We start from the raw sequence: 19,230 nt of genomic DNA, 5'->3' as shown, positions 1-19,230 counted from the left end.
GCTCTTTTTCTCTGCAAAAGCGGCTTCAACCAGAAAATTAAGGCTTTGGAAAACCAGCCAGTAATGAAACTTATTAATTTCGCTACTATTGAATCCTCAGTGTATCCATTCCCAGTACCTTTGACTAGTTAAAATCCAGAAAGTCCACGAACCATCCTCATCCACACACCCATGGATAAGAACAAAAGTTTTCTGTATAGTGATGAAACAATGAAATTACCTTTTTTACGGAAAAGTGCAAAAAAATTGACTTTTCTCACCTTTTTTCAATTTGTAACTCGCATAACAAATAGTAAATTTTATTAACTTTCCAAGTCAGTTAAAAAACTTGAAATCGGTTCAGAAATGCTTTCACAAGCAACAAAATAAGAGACGAGCCTCTGCAAAAATTAAACAAAAAAAAATTTTAGTCAATTTTCTTGGACACTTTAAAATGTATCGCGCACATTTAGTCCTATTTTTTGTAGGGCTTTTTAAGCACTTTCCAGCAAAACATTTTTGAAAATCGGACCATAAATGCGCTTTTGACAGCCAAAACAAGATTTTGTAAAGTCGAGGTGACCTACTTTGAAGGTCCACCAATGGGCCCCTGGGACTTATAGGGCCCTGATAAACAATAAAAACTGGATACCTCAGCTATAAACATGTAAAATTAAATGAAGTTATCTCTTTCCATTCCAAAATGGCAGATTATTTCCACTTATTTTTTTCGTCATCCCACTGTGTATCGAGTCTTATGTATGATGTATAAAATATACATAAATCCATTGTTGGGGGAATACAAAGTACGGGCATAACAAACTTAATGCGTTTTACTTGTTCTTGTTTATTTAGAAAATTTCGTTACTATTGGTCTTAAGCAAATTTGTTGGTATACAATTTCCAATATGGTCTGAATCGATCCATAGCTTGATACAGCTCCCATATAAACCGATCTCCCGATTTGGTTTCTTGAGCCCCTACAAGGCTCAATTCTTATACGAATGGACTGAAATATTACACAATGACTTCTACAATCTTCAGCATTAAATTAATTTATGTTCCGAATCGGACTATAACATATATAAAGTATTTTCCATAATAAATATCATCTAAATCTCAAAATTATTAATCAGTATTAATGGGGACAATATCCATTATATGTTTTCTCCTGACGTTACTTAGTAAGAATTTTAAAATGTGTAGTCTTTACTTATTAAACTCTCTACAATCCATCACTCCAACCCGAAAATCCCTATCTTCATCCACGTATCTATAGTCATGTCCAAATGCAGACCTAATAATATTGCAGTGTTTACACCAACTCACATTCTCCACAACCTCTTTGATGGTCTAGAAGCTGCCGGTCGCCGTGATGCCCACTATGCCACATGCGATTGTTTTCAAGCATTCTAGCCGTACACCATCAAACAGTTTATAATTTTATGCTCCACAAATGCTGGCCATCAATAGGTAGTGTTGTTGTTGATCGTCTTGATCAAGAGCATCAGAAACGGGAATCGTATCAGTGTGATACCGGCACTTCATGTACACAACAGTTATAGCGTGCAAAAATTCTTTTGGCTGGCATTGGCGCTCAAAGGAAAAGGAGATTTTTCCTCTATTCCATTTTCTAAAATTACACTCAACAGTTTGACTCAAACGTTATCTAGCAGGAGAAAGGAAAAAGTTGTTTTGCAACTGTACTGCCTACTACTAGAACCAGGTTTGAGCCAAGTTCTTTGAGTGCTTTGATAGGATCTAAAATTGCAAGCATATTGACTTTGGAGACATTCATTCAATTTGTCATTGATTCTTGGTTTTACTTCTATTCCAGCATTAAGTATTTCTATACTCTCTTTAGGAATCTTTGGATACCTGTTTCGAATGGAATAGGCTGCTGGCAGCTGTGCGCGGCAATATTGCTCCAATTACGCATGGATTTATTCCGTTGCTTCTGCAAGTAACCCACTGCCCCTGTTACTGTTGTTGTTCTACACCACAATTTATTAAGCAAAGACACTTCCAATTTAAATGTATGTTTTTTATATCGATGATTTGTGCTTTTTGATATCTCCAAGCAAAACTGTATTTTTCACAACATAAATGCAACGAAATCTGAGCACGTTGTTAAAGAAAGCTGATGACAAAAATTTACGATCTTTAGAAATTTAGTTCAAAAAGTTTCACAATTTTAAAAGCTGTAACTTAACTCTTGCAAATTTTCCCATCTGGAGCCGGAGCAAACTTCTCACACATCAATAGGTGCTGTCCGACTCATGTTTAAGCTAAGTCCGAACGGAGAACCGCACCTCTTTTGGGAGAAGTTTTTACATGGCTTCTATTCATGGCATAGTACTTCGCAAATGTCGCCATCATATGGAAGGGAAAACCAACGCTGGAAATTTTTTTCAGATGTTCTCGCTAGGCGCTCACCATCGGTGGCCTCCAAACTCACTCTAACCTAATGTAAATACAGACTTAACGGGCAAAACTGAGTATTGAAATATCAGATAATTTATTTTCAAACACAATTGATTAGGTAAGGTTAAGAGCCATCAGACTCACTTAGACGTTTTAGACCATTGCGATGCCTCAAGTAAAGGAGAGGGAGGTCCTACCGCTAAATAAAGATAGCTTTAGAAAGCCCAAAACTACGCCCGGAAAACAGATTTGTTGCCTCAACCATTTTTTTTTGCCAACCGCAACTTTGCTGTTGTGACAACCAACGTTGATGTTGAGGTTATTGTCTAGTTTATATTATGCTACCAAAAATAAAAATTTTGGCGTGCATTGTTAGGGTGTGCTGCGCTTATTCGTTCTTTTCTGCTTGCTGCTGCTTCTTCCTCGGATTTTCTCTTGATTTATTACTCTTTAAAATTAATTCTATTTGTTTTGTCGGTGGTCGAGTGGAGATTGGAACTCATGATGTCATATTTGATAGTCTTTCATGCATCCTCTAGCCTACCGACATAATTTTTTCAATAATGATACAGGGCAATAATCATTAATGTACAGTAATAAGTTTCTCAATTAAATTATTAAATTAAAAAAAGTGTAGAAACCATTAAAAAAAAGTATATCACAAATAAATATTTTTTAAGCCGCATTTTCTTAAATAAGTTTAAAGAAAAAATGACAAAAAAAAATTGGTCGGCCGGAGGACTCGAATTTCAGTTCCCGAATTTTTCAATGGTATGTGAACATTTCATATGTAGTACTAACTGCCGGAAGGATAGTTGGCGCAACTACCGGTAATGGGTTAGTAGAACTCCGGTATTGTAGTTAGCACAACTACCGTAGGGTAATAAGCAAAACTACCGGAAGTGTGTTGTGCTAACTCTTTCATGGTACTGCAGGAAATAAAATGTTGTTGATACAATCGGCAGAAACAAAATGCATTTTTTAATGGGAATGATTGATGGAACTGATATATCGGCAAGTGGCATCTACTTTTAATCCTATTTATTGTGATGGTTAAGAAAGCTTCTAAACTATGAAAATAACCAAACTGTGGCTCAAACAATTGAAATTATTTTGACATTTTTATCTTTTAATACCCTCCACCATAGGATGGAGGTATACTAATTTCGTCATTATGTTTGTAACTCCTCGAAATATTCGCTTCAGACCCCATAAAATATATTTATTCTTGATCGTCATGACATTTTAAGTCGAACTATGCCCTTCCGTCTGTCCGTCAGTCTGTCTATTTGTCGAAAGCACGCTAACTTTCGAAGGAGTAAAACTAGCAGCTTGAAATTTTACACAAGTACTTTTTATTAGTGTAGGTCGGTTGGGATTGTAAATGGTTCAAATCGGTCTATAACCTGATATAGCTGCCATATAAATCGATCTGGGGTCTTGACTTCTTGAGCCATTAGAGGGCACAATTCTTATCCGATTGGGCTGAAATTTTGCATGAGGTGTTTTATTATGACTTCCAACTGTGCTAAGAATAGTTCAAATCGGTCCATAACCTGATATAGCTGCTATATAAGCCGATCTGGGGTCTTGACTTCATAAGCCTCTACAGAGAGCAATTCCTATCCGATTTGGTTGAAATATTGCATGACGTATTTTTTGATGTCTTCCAATAACTGTATTAAGAATGGTTCAAATCGGTCCATAACCTGATATAGCTGCCATATAAACCCATCTGGGGTCTCGACTTCTTGAGCCTCTGGAGGACGCAATTATTATCCGATTTGGCTGAAATTTTGTACAACGGCTTCTCTCATGACCTTTAATATACGTGTCGAAAATGGCGTGAATCAGTTTATAGCCTAATACTGCTTCCCTATAAACCGATCTCCCTATTTAATTTCTTCAGCCCCTAAAGTGCGCAATTCTTACTAGATTTGGCTGAAATTTTACACAATGACTTCTACTATGGTCTCTAATATTCAGTTCAATTATGGTCCGAAATGAGCCATAACTTGATATTGTTCCATAACTTAATATTAATCCAATTATTTTCTTTAATCTTTTGTTTTCCTAAAAAGAGATACAGTGGCAAGAGATCGACAAATGCGATCCATAGTGGAGGGTAGATAAGATTCGGCCCTGCCGAACTTATCACGCTTTTACTTGTAGTTGTCAACCTAACATACGCTACGAACTTTACCCATTGAATGATGAATCGATTAGACTTGGCTATAAAAAGGTCAATTATCGTGCAGATTAAATAAATCGTAATCGGGTAACACTTACAGATATGAGAGAAATATACCTGAGTTGCTCAACGGGATGTCAAGGGATCAAAATGTATGATTATAATCATTATTTCATTATGTACTCGAGCTAGATGAGCTTTTACTCAATTTTGGTACTCGATCTATTATATTCCACAAAGTCAATGGTTTAGACATCACGATAGACTTTTGTTTATAAAGGGTGATTTTTCGAGGTTAGGATTTTCATGCATTAGTATTTGACAGATCACGTGGGATTTCAGACATGGTGTCAAAGAGAAAGATGCTCAGTATGCTTTGACATTTCATCATGAATAGACTTACTAACGAGCAAGGCTTGCAAATCATTGAATTTTATTACCAAAATCAGTGTTCGGTTCGAAATGTGTTCATTCACCGTAACGTTGCGTCCAACAGCATCTTTGAAAAAATACGGTCCAATGATTCCACCAGCGTACAAACCACACCAAACAGTGCATTTTTCGGGATGCATGGGCAGTTCTTGAACAGCTTCTGGTTGCTCTTCACTCCAAATGCGGCAATTTTGCTTATTTACGTAGCCATTCAACCAGAAATGCCTCATCGCTGAACAAAATTTGTCAAAATTTGAACACATTTCGAACCGAACACTGATTTTGGTAATAAAATTCAATGATTTGCAAGCGTTGCTCGTTAGTAAGTCTATTCATGATGAAATGTCAAAGCATACTGAGCATCTTTCTCTTTGACACCATGTCTGAAACCCCACGTGATCTGTCAAATACTAATGCATGAAAATCCTAACCTCAAAAAAATCACCCTTTATGTATTCAAATCTTTCTTCTTTTCGTATGAATATAATGCCTTTTTGCCACATATATTTCTTTATTCGGGTCAGTGAATAGATATCACTTTTATTTGTTACCATTTTAAAAAATAGTATCATCACTTATACCAAATAATCCCATTGACATAAATGCCTAACAAAGGTTCAATAATTACACAAAGGGGATGAGGAGTTAGAGAGATTGGTGTGTTGAGTTTGTGTTTATAAAGAAACCAAAAAGGGAAAACAAAACATTTATTTCCCTTTCGCTGATTTTGGTATTGTTTAGTGATTATGCTTTGGTTAAACTGTAAAGTTAAAATTCGCTAAACACTTTAAGCCAGATCAAAGAAGACAAAAGGAGTAAAAACCAAGTGTATGCTTAGCTCATACACTATAATTAGCACCTGTTATGAACAAGACGATAACAAGGCAAAACCCACAAGACTTTAGTCTTTAACAATACAAAGGCTACAAAGTAAAACGGGATTGGCTAGAAATGGATTACGAACATCCATGTAATCCTTTGCCACATCTGATGGCCAATAATTAATTGTGCATGCTTGATGGTTTTAACAATCAAAAATAAGAAATAATTAATCGGTTATTTTTCTCAAATCAAGAGTTTTCATGACCTAGCCAAACTTTGTGGGTTGGTGAATTGCATTTTTTCTGCCGTTCTGGCCATAGCAGGCTGACTGAAAAAAATGGGTTAATTATATGAAATACATTGTCCACTTGACTTGAATGTGAATTGGGAATGTCTGGTGCAATTCACACATCTATGCCCATATCAAGTTGGTGAAAAGAAAACTCAAAGTGAAAATGAGAGAACATTAACAATGATTAATGTCCAAGTGGTGACTGGCTAAACGATGGTTATTAAGTTAAGCATCTAAGCCAAATTTGTCTTAATTTAGCCAAGAATTTGAGATGCGGCACGAAAATGTACGAGGTTGGTTAATCACATTGTTTCTAATAGACAATTAGTTTCAAGTAGAAATTTTTAGTTCAATTCAATATTTTCACTTAGTAAAAATCTAAATTTTGAACTGCAAACAAACTAAGGTTCAAAATATCCATTTCCAAATTGTGCTAATCGATATATGTGGAATGTACGGAAAATATCGGTTAGGTAAGAGTGAAAACCCTCTACAAACTTACTAAGACAATTGTCCATTGTGACACCATTGAGCGACAGACCAAGGCCCACAACAACCGGTATGGCAATACGAGCGCGCTACCACCTCATGTACCGAGGTGACTTGGGGTGAAGGGTGAAACATATCAAATGTCTACTTGACCACCACCAACAATTATAAAAAAGTGATATGTAGTGGCATATCAAATTTTATACCACTCAGGTAGGTCCATAAATATGACCCTCTATTAGACTTCTAGTGCTATTTCGAGAATTTCACTTATGCCATCCAACAACTCCACCAAATGTCCCCGATACCACGTTTTGACTTATTTATAATATCAAAGTAATCCAGAGTTAAACCACGTTTTGACTTATTTAGAATATCAAAGTAATCCAGATATATACTGAGTTCATTTGCATACATTTTTAGTAGAATCCATGGTGATGGGTTCCCAAAATTTGACCCGCCTCGATGTTACTTATTAAACTTAACATCTGTACTTTTAAAATATAGATAATAATTGAAGCTCCGGTTTGGAAGTTTCCAATTCTTCTACTAAAGTTGAATTTTGTCGCCTTCCTACAATTTCAATTTCCTAACCTTAAACGATATGTGATTCTCATTGAAAGATTTTCCTTTGGGGTTAAATGCCCAGGGAACTCGCCCCACCCAAAAACCCTAACAAACGGACCTACATACCGATCGGTACAATGTGAAACTTAGATGAAAGGTATTTGGAAGTATAGTATAAATCTGATACAAAAATCTGGCAATAAGTGTCAGGAGGACCGCATCACCCCCAACACCCGCCGAAACGAGCATATAGACCAATTGGTACTATATGAAACTTAAAATAAAGGTACTTGCTAGTTGAGTACGAATCTGGAGTTTAATATAAGGGGCCAAGTGTCAGTGGGTTCTTCCCATCTTCAAAACTCCTATCCAAACGGCAAATTTTTCCTGGTTTTTTTCGATCTCAACCCACTGGGCGATATACCGATAACTCTATATGACCGCTTCCTGTGGTTTGGATTGAGGGACTTACACTTGGTCCCCGTTTTTGAACATCATATTCATACTGTACTCGCAAATGCCTTCATTTAAGTCCCTATCCGATCGGTTTAAATGCACGGTTCTGGAGGGAGTACCCCTTAGATACTTGACCCCTTATATTAAGATTTTTTCAGTTATTTCAGTACATTGAATAACACATGAATTTGCAATGTGTCCTTTAAAATACAACAACATCGGAAAACAGCCAGTGTGTGACACGCAGTTTAAACCCCAAACAATTGCCATTGAACGCTTTTGCACGTAAATACAGCAAGATTTGCTTGAATCGCCCATTTCAAAGTATTGGACTTAAGTTCAAAATTCTGTTTAACAAAATGGCCAGAAACCCCCACATAAACCGATCACCTGAATTGATTTCTTGAGCCTTTAGAGGGTCCAGTTCTTATTCGATTTGGCCGAAATTTTGCAATCCGGTTTCTTTTGTGACCTCCAACATTTTTGGGGAGTATAGTCTCAATCGGTCCACAACCGTTTAAAGCTCCCGTATAAACCGATCTCCCGATTGTACTTCTTGAGAAACTAGAGAGCGCAATTTTTTTCCGATTTGAATGATTATGCATAATTTCACCTATGAATTCCAACTCAAGTATAATCCCACCTACACTCTGAGAAATTTGTTAGTAAAAACAGCAAAAATATTTGCTATAACAGCAGAAAGTCTGCTGAAAATGGGACAGCAGTAATATGTTGCTAAAACAACAAACATTTACTGCTGTTTTAAAATGGTGAAAAGTTAAAAAAGGTTAAAAAATTTTTGTATCCCGTCATAGGTGTATAACGTAAAATTTTTTCCAATTTCCTAATTTTTGAACCAATTTTAATTACAGCAGACAAAATTACTATATCTCTTATATTTGCTTTCAAACAAAAAATTTATTTCAAAAATTGGATTTTTTTTATTAATATATGACCAATGCCTCAATTGTTATTTGGAAGTTCAAAAATTTTGAATATATTTTTTCAAAAGTTTAAAATTTTTAAATTAATATCAGCAGACAGTGTTTGCTGATAGCAGCAGACAAATTTTTCTGGGTGTACCGATTTTACTTCGTAAGCGTCTAGAGGGCGCAATTATTATTTGATTTGACTGAAATTTTGTATAATAATTTCTCCTATAACCTCCAACATCCATACCAAGTATGTCTATTACTCCTATATAAACAGATCATGGGACTTTACTTCTTACGCATATGCCACAAGCAATTCTTAACAAATTTTAAAAAGCGAGTAAAAACGCATTGTTTTGCCGTGTGGGACTTTGAATACCCACCGCCATGGATACATTTATTATCGCATTTTATTATAAACCTACAATATCGATATGAATGTCCAAGTATGGGCCGATTTGGATCATATTCGGTTAAGATACCGAGAAGATTGTATAAGTCACAGTTTAAACTTAAAGTAAACCAGGTTATAAATTTTATGACTGGATTGGATTCTATGACTTAATATCCCAGATCTTAGACCGGTCCAAATATGGACCATACGCGGTTCGGATATTGGATGACCTAGTGCATCTTCATGTTCCAAATTTATATCCAACTATTGTCCGTTATGGACCAAATTTGGTTCGGACAACGGGAAATCTGGTCCAACTCATTGCTTTAAATTTCAGCGAAATAGGAAACTACGGCTCATTATTGGCCATATAGATCGGTCTTTATGGCAACTATATCCAATGCGCTGTTTCAATGGATTTGATCTTGTTATTGATCCTTAGGTATTTTGCTTCCCTAGAGTTTTCCAATTAAATGAAGACCGACTAATAGGACGAATCTCTTTTGCTTTAGTGTGATACGATGTTCTTTCTTTCAAAATAAAAATGCTCTATGTATCCCTCCATCTCATAGGTATAGACGACATGAGGACAAAAGCTGAGTATATCTCCCTAAGGCAGGTAGCTGGCCTATTGGGCATAGAAGAGATATACAATTGATATGAACCTTTAATTTCACTAGTGAGGGGATAAACACCGCCTAAATGTTTTCCTTTCGTTCATGCCAGGATACGAACTTAGGCATCCGGCGTACATGCTAACCTACGCACTACATTGGCCTTCAATTTCCTCATACCACGCCTCATAATTAGCAAATCATTGTTGCTTAAAAAGAGGCATTCCTCATAGCAAACCTCGTATTAAGCAAATCATCATTTCACACAAAAAGAAGTATTCATAAATATGCAGCGAAACTCATTCTCTCGTTAGCCATTGTCGAAATACACAAGCAAAACAGAAATAAAATCCGCAAACTCAAATTTGTGAGACTCAATGGAAAATTAAAATTCTAATTTGATTTCCTAATCAAACGAGGTGGCAAATATAGGGGGGGGGGGGGGGGGGTGGGGCACCATTAGTGCCATTCATCCGCATTTACATGTCCGCCTGTCATTCAATAAAGCTCATATGGTTATTGTTTTGAGTATTGTTTGTTTGAATTGAGTGAAGTAGAGTGGATTGAAATACTCAGTTCGGTCTTCTGGTTTTAGATTACCCTGGAGAGCTTTGTTTGTTTGTTTGACTGCCAATGCGGCAGCTGATATTGGCGATGGTGTCCAGTTATTGTTTTTGTTGTTGTGTCGTTTCTTTTGCGCTTGCGCTTAAGGCGGCCAACAAGCCATGATCTATTCATGTGCGGTTTGCGGTGGCGAATGGTGGTTGCGTTATCCCCACAGTGAACGTTTTAAAATTTTACTAGAAACAGAATTAGAATTTGCGTGAAATCGTATCGGGCTATCGCAAGCAAAAAAAACCGTTAATTTGGATAATTTTTAAAACAAATGTGAAATAGAAAAGAATATGTTACGGTTTTAATGATTTCTTCACGAGATTTCACAAATTATTTTTTTCATATTCGGTTTAACAAAAACAACAAATCCCAAAACAAAGCAGAGAAGCTGACGTTCTTCAGCGTTAATTTTAAAGTGAAGTAAAAGTGCATTCGACCGTTGCATTAGAGCGTGTTAAATGCTCACAAGAAGATGGCCAAACTACAACTCGGCGCTTTGTGGAAAGGCTCAACTCAAAATCATATCAAATTTTGAAAATTTAACGAATAATAACCGTAACACCGCCACAACATTGACTGTCTGAAGTGATGGTTGCCTGCAACAAATTTTTGTTTTGTTTTTCTGTGCTCAATTCCAGCTAAAACCGCGATTTAATAACACCCCATAGCCAGACTTAAGTCGGCAAATAAAAAAAACCATAATTATTAAAATAATAATACGAAACATTTGGTGAAAAACTAAGGAAAAACGGAGAAAAAGAAGCAGCAAATAAAAACGGATCAAAATAAAAACTGACGATTTTTTGTTTGGTTTTGCAGTGCTGCTGACTTTATTTGAAGCGATTTTGATTTATTTTCCAGTGGTTGTGTTATTTGTTGCTTTTGTTTTGTATGAAACCACGGCATAATGAAAAGGTAGTTAAGACCAACATGGACAGACGGACATGGCTTTTCATTTTTTCATATTCGCTGTGGGCCTCGATGCTTCTGACATAGGCTCTGACTGTGGGGGGTTGGGTAGAGTGAGTGCAACTCCAATAGCTCTGGCTGAAACAGAAACCAAAGCATTTTTCACAGTTAACTGGAATACTTAACGTATCGAAGTCGGTTTAGCTGTGAGTAAGCCGTTGTTTGATGTTTTAGCCAAATCTATGGGCCATATTCATCAATCTAGGCAGTGAGCCAGCCAGTCAGCCTAACAGCCATCTCCATATCCACATTCTCGCAATTGTGCATCGACATTTGGTGAAATGAGTGATTGAACCGATCGCAATGGCTGCCAGAAGATAACGAAAAGGCCTCATTGATGGTCACAAAACGTGTTGTTTAATGCTCTTCAAATACGTGCGCGATATATTGGCGTGAAATATTTACAGAAAATCGACATTCAGTAGATAAATCTAAAAAAAAAAAAATAATTAACAAATAAGCTAATAATTGAAAATGAAAAAAGAAAAAATATAAATCGATATTGTGTCCAAAAAACAAAAGAGTGCAACGTATATTATTATTCCACATAACCCTACTTAATACACAACATAAATGCAAGTTAAAAAGTGTTGATAGTCAGAGAAGTTAAATAGGAAAACTACCCATGTGTTTAGTTTGCCATTTTCGAAGTATGTTCATGATATAAACTAAAAGTGTTATGGAAACTCGCTTCCTTACCCATAACTATGTAAATCAATGGCTACACAATAAAATGTTAAAAAATGATAATAAAAAGAAATAAAAAAGTACAAGAAATTAAACCGAGCCCTCGTAACATACAACAGCAATGTATAACTAATTAATTCAAACCTTAAAAAATCCAAATATAAATTGGCATGCTAATGAAAGTCATAAATAGTAGTGAGCAATAAAAAAAATACTTTTTATTTGGCTTTATGGGCCCATTTGAGGGAGTTAATGTACAATGTATACACAAAAGTAAATTAAAAAAAAAGTTGTTTAGTTCGGATGGATCTTATTCTTCAAGTTCTTTGCACAGTTTTCCTTTACCAATGGATAATGGGAAATCCCATAGATTTTGTTTATATTTTTTTGTCAAATCGAGATCGGTTTATAGGAGATCTATACAGTTATAGGCCATGCTTGGTAAAGTTATTGAGAGCATAGTGCAAAATTTCAGCCAAAACTGACAAGAATTGCGAAAAAAATCGGTTATGGGAGCTATACCATGTTATAGACCAGTTGTGACCATACTGGTATTGGAAGGGAAAATTCGCTACGATATTATAGTTATATTGGGGGCAATTATGCTCTCTAGACAGCTTGAGTTGGGACTTTCGCATTCTTAAGAAGTTCAATCGAGAAGTCGGTCTACATTACATCTAAAAGGCGTAGCGTTATTTCGCCCAAAACGACAAATGTCAAATTGCCCAAACGATGCCCCAAAACATTTTTTTAATGTCAGAAATCCCAAATGAATGCCGCAATGTGCAATTTGTAATTTATGGAGTCAAAAGAATATTTTGCAATATTCGGCAAAATCTGGCAAAACATTTTTTAGATTTATTAGATCAAGGAGTTCAATCTGGAGATCGACCTGTATGGAAGCTATATTATAACATGACCCGACCTGAACCCCATTCGGCACCCATGTACAGAGGTGTAATGCAATGCGATGTCAAAAATATTTATTTACCCTGAAAACCTTAATTTGGAAGATGTGACTATATCCAAAAAGGATTAGATCTAGGCCTTATTTCGAAGGAATATGTTCTGCATACGACTCGTTATCTCAAGCTTTAGCGAAACTACATATTATATGGTATCATAACTATAATCCGGTATATCGGTTTATATGACATCTACAACTATGATCTCCCTTGAGTCATATTGGCAAGAATATAGGGAGGCCTTATTTAACGGATAGTTCCAAATTTTGAAAAAATCGTGGAAAATACTTTAGGCTGGATATCGTTAATTGGGAGGTCAAGACATAGTTCGTTAAAATCAATCCTCGATCAATACACGATGGGCCCTATGACCAGTTTCAGTTGGAAAAAATCCATTTTTATACCCACCACCGTAGGATAGGGGGTACATTCATTTGGTCATTCCGTTTGCAACACGTCGAAATATCAATTTCTGACCCTACAAAGTATATATCGGATCGTCGTAAAATTCTAAGACGATTTAACGATGTCCGTAATGATGTTGTAATCACTCTAGAGCCTTCAAAAATTAATATATTGAGCTGAAATTTGGCACAGATTTTGATGCACGCTGGTTAAGTTCTTGAACGGGCCAAATCGGACCATATTTGGATATGCTATATAAACCGATTTTCCGATAAAGGACCTAACGCCCATAAAAATTTTATTTTTCATCCGATTTTGCTGAAATTTGAAAAAGTGAGTAGTTTAAGGCTTCCCGACAACTGACCTAAATATGGTTCAGATCGGACTATATTTAGACATAGCTATCATATAAACCGATCTCCAGATAAAGGGTCTGAAGACCATAAGAGCTTTATTTATTACCCGATTTTGCTGAAATGTGCAACAGTGAGTTATTTTAAGACTCCCGACATCAGACCTTAATATGCATTAGATCGGTCCAAATTTAGATTTAGCTGCCATATAGACCGATCTACCGATAAAGGGTCCGAAGGCCATAAAAGCTTTATTTATTACCCGATTTCGCTGAAATTTGCAACAATGGGTTATTTTAAGCCTCCCGACATCTGACCTAAATGTAGTTTAGCTCGGACTATATTTAGATATAGCTGTCATATAGACCGATCTCCCAATAGAGGGTCTGAAGGCCATAAAAGCTTTATTGTTTATCCGATTTCGCTGAAATTTCGAATAGTGCGCAGTTTTAAGCCTCCCAACATCCGACCCAAATATGGTACAGATCGGACTATATTTAGACACAGCTGTTATATAGACCGATCTGCCGATAAAGGGTCTGGAGCCATAAAAGCTTTATTTTTTATCCGATTTCGCTAAAATTTGAAACAGTGAATCACTTTTAGCCTCCTGATACTCGACCTAAATATGGTTCAGATCGGACTATATTTAGATATAGCTGCCATATAGACCGATCTGCCGATAAGGGGTCTGAAGCCAATAATAGCTTTATTTATTTCCCGATTTCCCTGAAATTTGAAGCAGTGAGTAGGCTAAGACCTCCCAACATCCGACCTTTATATGGTTCAGATCGGACTATATTTAGATATAGTCGCCATATAGACCGATCTGCCGATAGGGGGACTGAAGTTCATAATAGCTTTATTTATTACCAGATTTCGCTGAAATTTGAAACAATGAGTTTTTCTGAGCCTCACGATATCCGACCTTCATATGGTTCAAATCGGTTTATAATTGGATATATCTGCCAATGAGACCAACATTTTGTTCTACAAAATTGAATATTAGACCACTCAATGTCCGTGCCGAATTTGGGTGCTTAAGTTATCCAATTTTCACCGGATTATGACGAAATGGGATTTACATATATACCCGAGGTGGTGGGTATACAAAGTTCGCCCCGGCCCAACTTAATGCTTTTTTACTCGTTGAATTTAGCAATCTTCAAAAAGTAAAAACGCTGTTTTATGCGTATTGGACCTAGATGGCTACGCTGTATTCAGAAATCGTGTGGTAAAGTTGTCGTTAGTGGTTGTGTTTAATTGTTTGATTTTTTAACCCAAATTATGAAAAATAAACATTTAAGCGTAAAAAGAAATATTTACCTGTATACTCTTCTCGCAATTGTGGGGCATTGAAACAACAGGTGTTCGGCCGTCTTCTGCACCAGCTCGTCATCGCAAAAATGGCGGAAGTTTGCCTCACCCTGCGCCCAGCACGACGTAAAAATCCATTCGTTGTAATGACCAGTCAGTGCATCTATTAGCAGTCCTTAGTCTTGCTTCCTCAGCCCAAGTATAAGCGACGCACAGTGGGATAGAACCGAAAAAACTAGTAAAAAATATGGCGTATGAGAACGGATAGATATTCCTCTTTGAAATTTGGAATGGTTAGAGCTGAGGTATTAGAGATATCTATAAGATTTCAAGGCCGTAGGATGTCCGGACGCCTTTTGGCAGTCGGTCACCTCGGTATTTCGAAAATTTGTTGTAGCTGTCAAGTTTTCATCTGTGTTCCCTACAAAAAAGTCCGTTTGAGGTCTACAGTATGCCGTCTTGTTTCGGGAATAGTTGACTTTAATTTTTAACCGACGCCGAGTATGGTTCTAATGGTTCGATTTTCTTTTTTTGCATGACTTAGATATGTGCCAAATTTTTAATGACTTTGCCGCAAAAATTTTCCACATCTGATTATTCAGTTAAAAGTTAAACAACTTGGAAGTCAAAAAATGTGAAAAAGTGTAATTAAGTGTAAATGTAAAACGTCAGGAGTTCAAGCGTCTCAGAGCTAGATACCGTTATCTCTCTGAATGCTTTCAAGAGTTTTCGGATCCTTGCAGAGCAATCTGCGAAATCAGGAGGACTCATTCTCTCTATCGACTCGCTGGTGGGTATAAGTATATACACCATACATTAAAATTTCGGGTCAAATACTTAAGAAGCACGCTCTCGCCAAAAACACTCCAACGGTTTTATAGACCGGCCAACACAATACGGAAAAACAAAATTTCATTTAAATCGCTGCACCCATCTTCGAGATCTGGCGTTTTTGAAAATTGTGGTTAGGGGAGGGACCCTCGCCGCTCGTGGGTATCACAAAAAGAAGTACCTATTTTCACTGTGGGGCTAAACACTACCTTCTGTGAAAATTTCATAAAAATCGATTCATCCGTTTGAGTCTAATTGGAACGCTAACACCTTAAGAGGTCAGGGCTTTGGGTCCATTTCAGATCCTCACTATTGGATTTGTTTATTGTATTGGTTTTCTATTTTCAAAACCACATTTTAAAGCTACCACATGCTATACCACATTTTCAAAGATCCAAAGATCGTTCCTATGCCTACCCAAATCTGAGGACAAAAGTTGTACTCTACTACCAACGACCTTTCATTGGTGTCCTATCCTAAAATTTTTTGTCCCCAGACACTTAGGAATAATTTTTTTATCACATTTTTTCGAATAACTTTCATATCATATCCCAATCCCAGTCGGTAAACATGTCCATTTGGTAAACATGGTTATTTGGAGTGGGGACCCCCGACAGTTGGGATTAAAGTTTTATATCAAGTTCGTACTCTACTTTCAATATCTTTCATATGATAACCATTATGACCCTATCGGTAAAAATATCCGTTAGGGTGGATTTGGGTTGGGGCGATCCCCTAGTTTGGTTGACCCCAAAGTTTTATTATAATTTTATGTTTTTGTGTTACGATAAGTGGGCACACAAAATTTCGCTTAAATCGATGCACCCATCTCTGAGATTTGGCGTTCTTGAAAATTGTTACGGGTTCCGTGTGGTATGTGGCACCGTCTTGTTGAATCCACATGTCATGCAAGTCAAGTTCTTGTATTTTGGGCAAAAAAAAGATGGATATCATCGTACGGTAGAGCTAACCATTCACAGTTACTTTACGATTCACATCAACTTTGAAGAAGTACGGTCCAATGATTCCACCAGCCCATAAACCGCACCAAATTGTTACTTTTTCTGCATGCATTGATAGCTTTTGCAATGCTTCTGGCTGATCTTCACTCCAAAATCGACAATTCTGCTTATTTACGTACCCATTGAGCCAAAAATGAGCTTCGTCGCTCAATGGAAGAATCGCCCGATGAACTTTTTTAACAGAGCACGCATTTTGATAATAAAATTCAATGGTTCCAAACTAGACGACCTGATAGGCTTTAGGGTGCACTCTGAAGAACTCGGACTGGTCAAATCGAAAAGATTACTCGACCATTGTGGTGCATCAAGCGGAAATCCTTGCAATTTAAAAATATGTCATAACGATGACTGGCACAAATATCTTCTAAGTCTGCCAGTCAGGCATTAAATCTCTAGAAAACAATTTTTTGAATTTTGCGCTTTAAAACAGCCTTTTGAAATTTTAAAAAACGTTTCAGATTTGAATATAGCTCCCATATATATATGTTCGTCCGATTTGTTAACAGATTTTCACAAAATTTGGCACGAAGGTTTCTCTTATAACTCTTCTGATGACTGATGAACTTCATAGAAATTTGTTCAGTTTTAGATATAGCTCCCATATATATGGATCTCCCGATTTATACCTTATATACCCTTATATATATACCTTATACCCTAGACAAATGTTGACCGTACTTGTCACAGTTGTTGGAAGTCATACCAGAACACTACGTGCAAAATTTCAGTCAAATCGGACAAAAATTGCGGTTTCCAGGGGCTCAATAAGTCAAATCAGGAGATCGGCTTATATGGGATCTAAATCTGAACTGATATGGCCCTTTTGCAATCCCCAACGAACTACATCAGTATTAAGTAACTGTGCAAGATTTTAAGCGCCTAGCTTTACTCGTTCGACCGCTATCGTGATTTCGACAGACGGACGGACATGGCTAGATCGACTCAGAACGTCGAGACGATCAAGAATATATATATTCTATGGGGTCTTAGACGAATATAACCCCCATCCTATGGTGGTGCATATAATAACTCTGAAATCGATATAAACTTATATTTTAAAAATAATGGTTCATGGAAAAAGTATCAAAATCAAACCATTTTCTAAAATTATTCTAAAAGTGTAAAACTGAGTGCATGTTCTAATATTGTTTACAATTCTTTTAGGGAGTTTTCTTATATTTGTAAGTAATTATTATTACTATCAAACCATAGCAATTGAGTGATTATTCGACTAAAAAAGGTTATTGGTTTTATTCTACAATATTTTTGATTATAATATTCGACAGAAATGCGAAAAGTGAAACATTCACTTGTTTTTGCTTCCCACTGTACATAGCAGGCTGTGATGCAATGTAGTATGGTGTTTGTTATCATTCAATGTATGGATAGATGGAACACAGGCTCGTTACTCAACAACGCACATAACCTTTTTGCATTCTTTTAAAAACCTGTGCACTAGACGTTGTCAGAATGTGAACAGGTGTTGACGTTTCATTCACAAAGAAAGTTGATCTGATAACATGTGTGTGTTCATTCATCTCATGAATGAATGTGGTCACGTTGTTAACGCTGTGCTTGATTTTTTCTATGGGTGTAGAGCAAATGAGCTTGCGAGACTCGCACTATCTTACACATTCCTGGGGAACTGGAATCTGTAGGTATGTCTATAGCGATATGTTAGCTAAGTCGTCAGGATCAAGCCCAAATAACAACGAATGACAGATGGTCACAAATTGTGTGCACTCCAAAATTATAAGGACCAATCCAGATTTATGAGGTCTTCCGCTTATTCGCTGTCGATGGCTATAACAGATGTCTTAATCATTGCGTCCGCCACTACAGGCTACTGTCTGATTGGTAAACATGCTGATAGACTGAAGGTTGCACATAACGAATTCTGCGGTAGATGAAAGGATGACGAGGAAGAGTTCTCATTTCTTTGAGCACTTGTCTGAATAAACGAATGTGAACATTCGCAAGTTATTAGGCTTTTTCAACCAATCTGGATGGTTTGCAGAAGGCATATTCCTTCTCCGGTTTCTGTGGTATTATTATGATTGAAAACGTCTAAGTGAATCTGATGTAGAGCTGGCAAAATATCAATGGCACTATCGATACTATCGATATTTAATTTTTTTAATGAATGTCGATTTATATTCCTCCGATGGATACTATCGGAAAAGTTAAGTTTTTTTTTGCAAAATTAAAGAATTGTTGTACAATGATTTCTATCATGACTTCCAACTGACTTTATTAATCCTGGTTTTATTTGGTCTGTACATTGATATTGCTTCTATATAAATCGATCTTCTGATTTTTATACCCTTCGCCATAGGAAGGGGGTATACTTAGTTTGTCATTCCGTTTGCAACAATTCGAAATATGCATCTAAGACCCAATAAGTTGTATATATTCTTGATTGTAATGACATTTTAAGTCGATCTAGCCATGTCCGTCCGTCGAAAGCATGCTAA

The 19,230-nt window shown here is 36.6% G+C and overlaps 2 protein-coding genes across 10 annotated transcripts in view; both read left to right on the top strand.

Annotated features, from left to right (window-relative positions):
* The window catches only part of LOC106092154 (uncharacterized), a 432,693-nt gene that overhangs the window by 214,023 nt on the left and 199,440 nt on the right, over positions 1 to 19,230 (top strand). The gene's annotated exons all lie outside the window — the stretch shown is intronic.
* Positions 1 to 19,230, top strand: part of LOC106083818 (putative uncharacterized protein DDB_G0289263) — a 255,441-nt gene that overhangs the window by 121,052 nt on the left and 115,159 nt on the right. Inside the window, exons 1-2 of one of the 9 annotated variants that reach the window (XM_059368258.1) lie at positions 10,366 to 10,622; positions 10,846 to 11,122. The exons of 6 other annotated variants lie outside the window; for them this stretch is intronic. In XM_059368258.1, coding sequence (XP_059224241.1) covers positions 11,115 to 11,122 — 8 coding nt within the window. In that variant the 5' untranslated portion in view covers positions 10,366 to 10,622; positions 10,846 to 11,114. Of the gene's footprint in view, positions 1 to 10,364; positions 11,123 to 19,230 lie in introns of those variants that run through there. 2 more of the 9 variants (XM_059368259.1, XM_059368257.1) reach the window with 2 other exon arrangements.

Source organism: Stomoxys calcitrans, chromosome 4, assembly GCF_963082655.1.
Source record: "Stomoxys calcitrans chromosome 4, idStoCalc2.1, whole genome shotgun sequence".
NCBI lineage: Eukaryota > Metazoa > Arthropoda > Insecta > Diptera > Muscidae > Stomoxys > Stomoxys calcitrans.
Note: the sequence above shows the minus strand (reverse complement) of the source record. Positions and strands in the feature narration are given on the sequence as shown.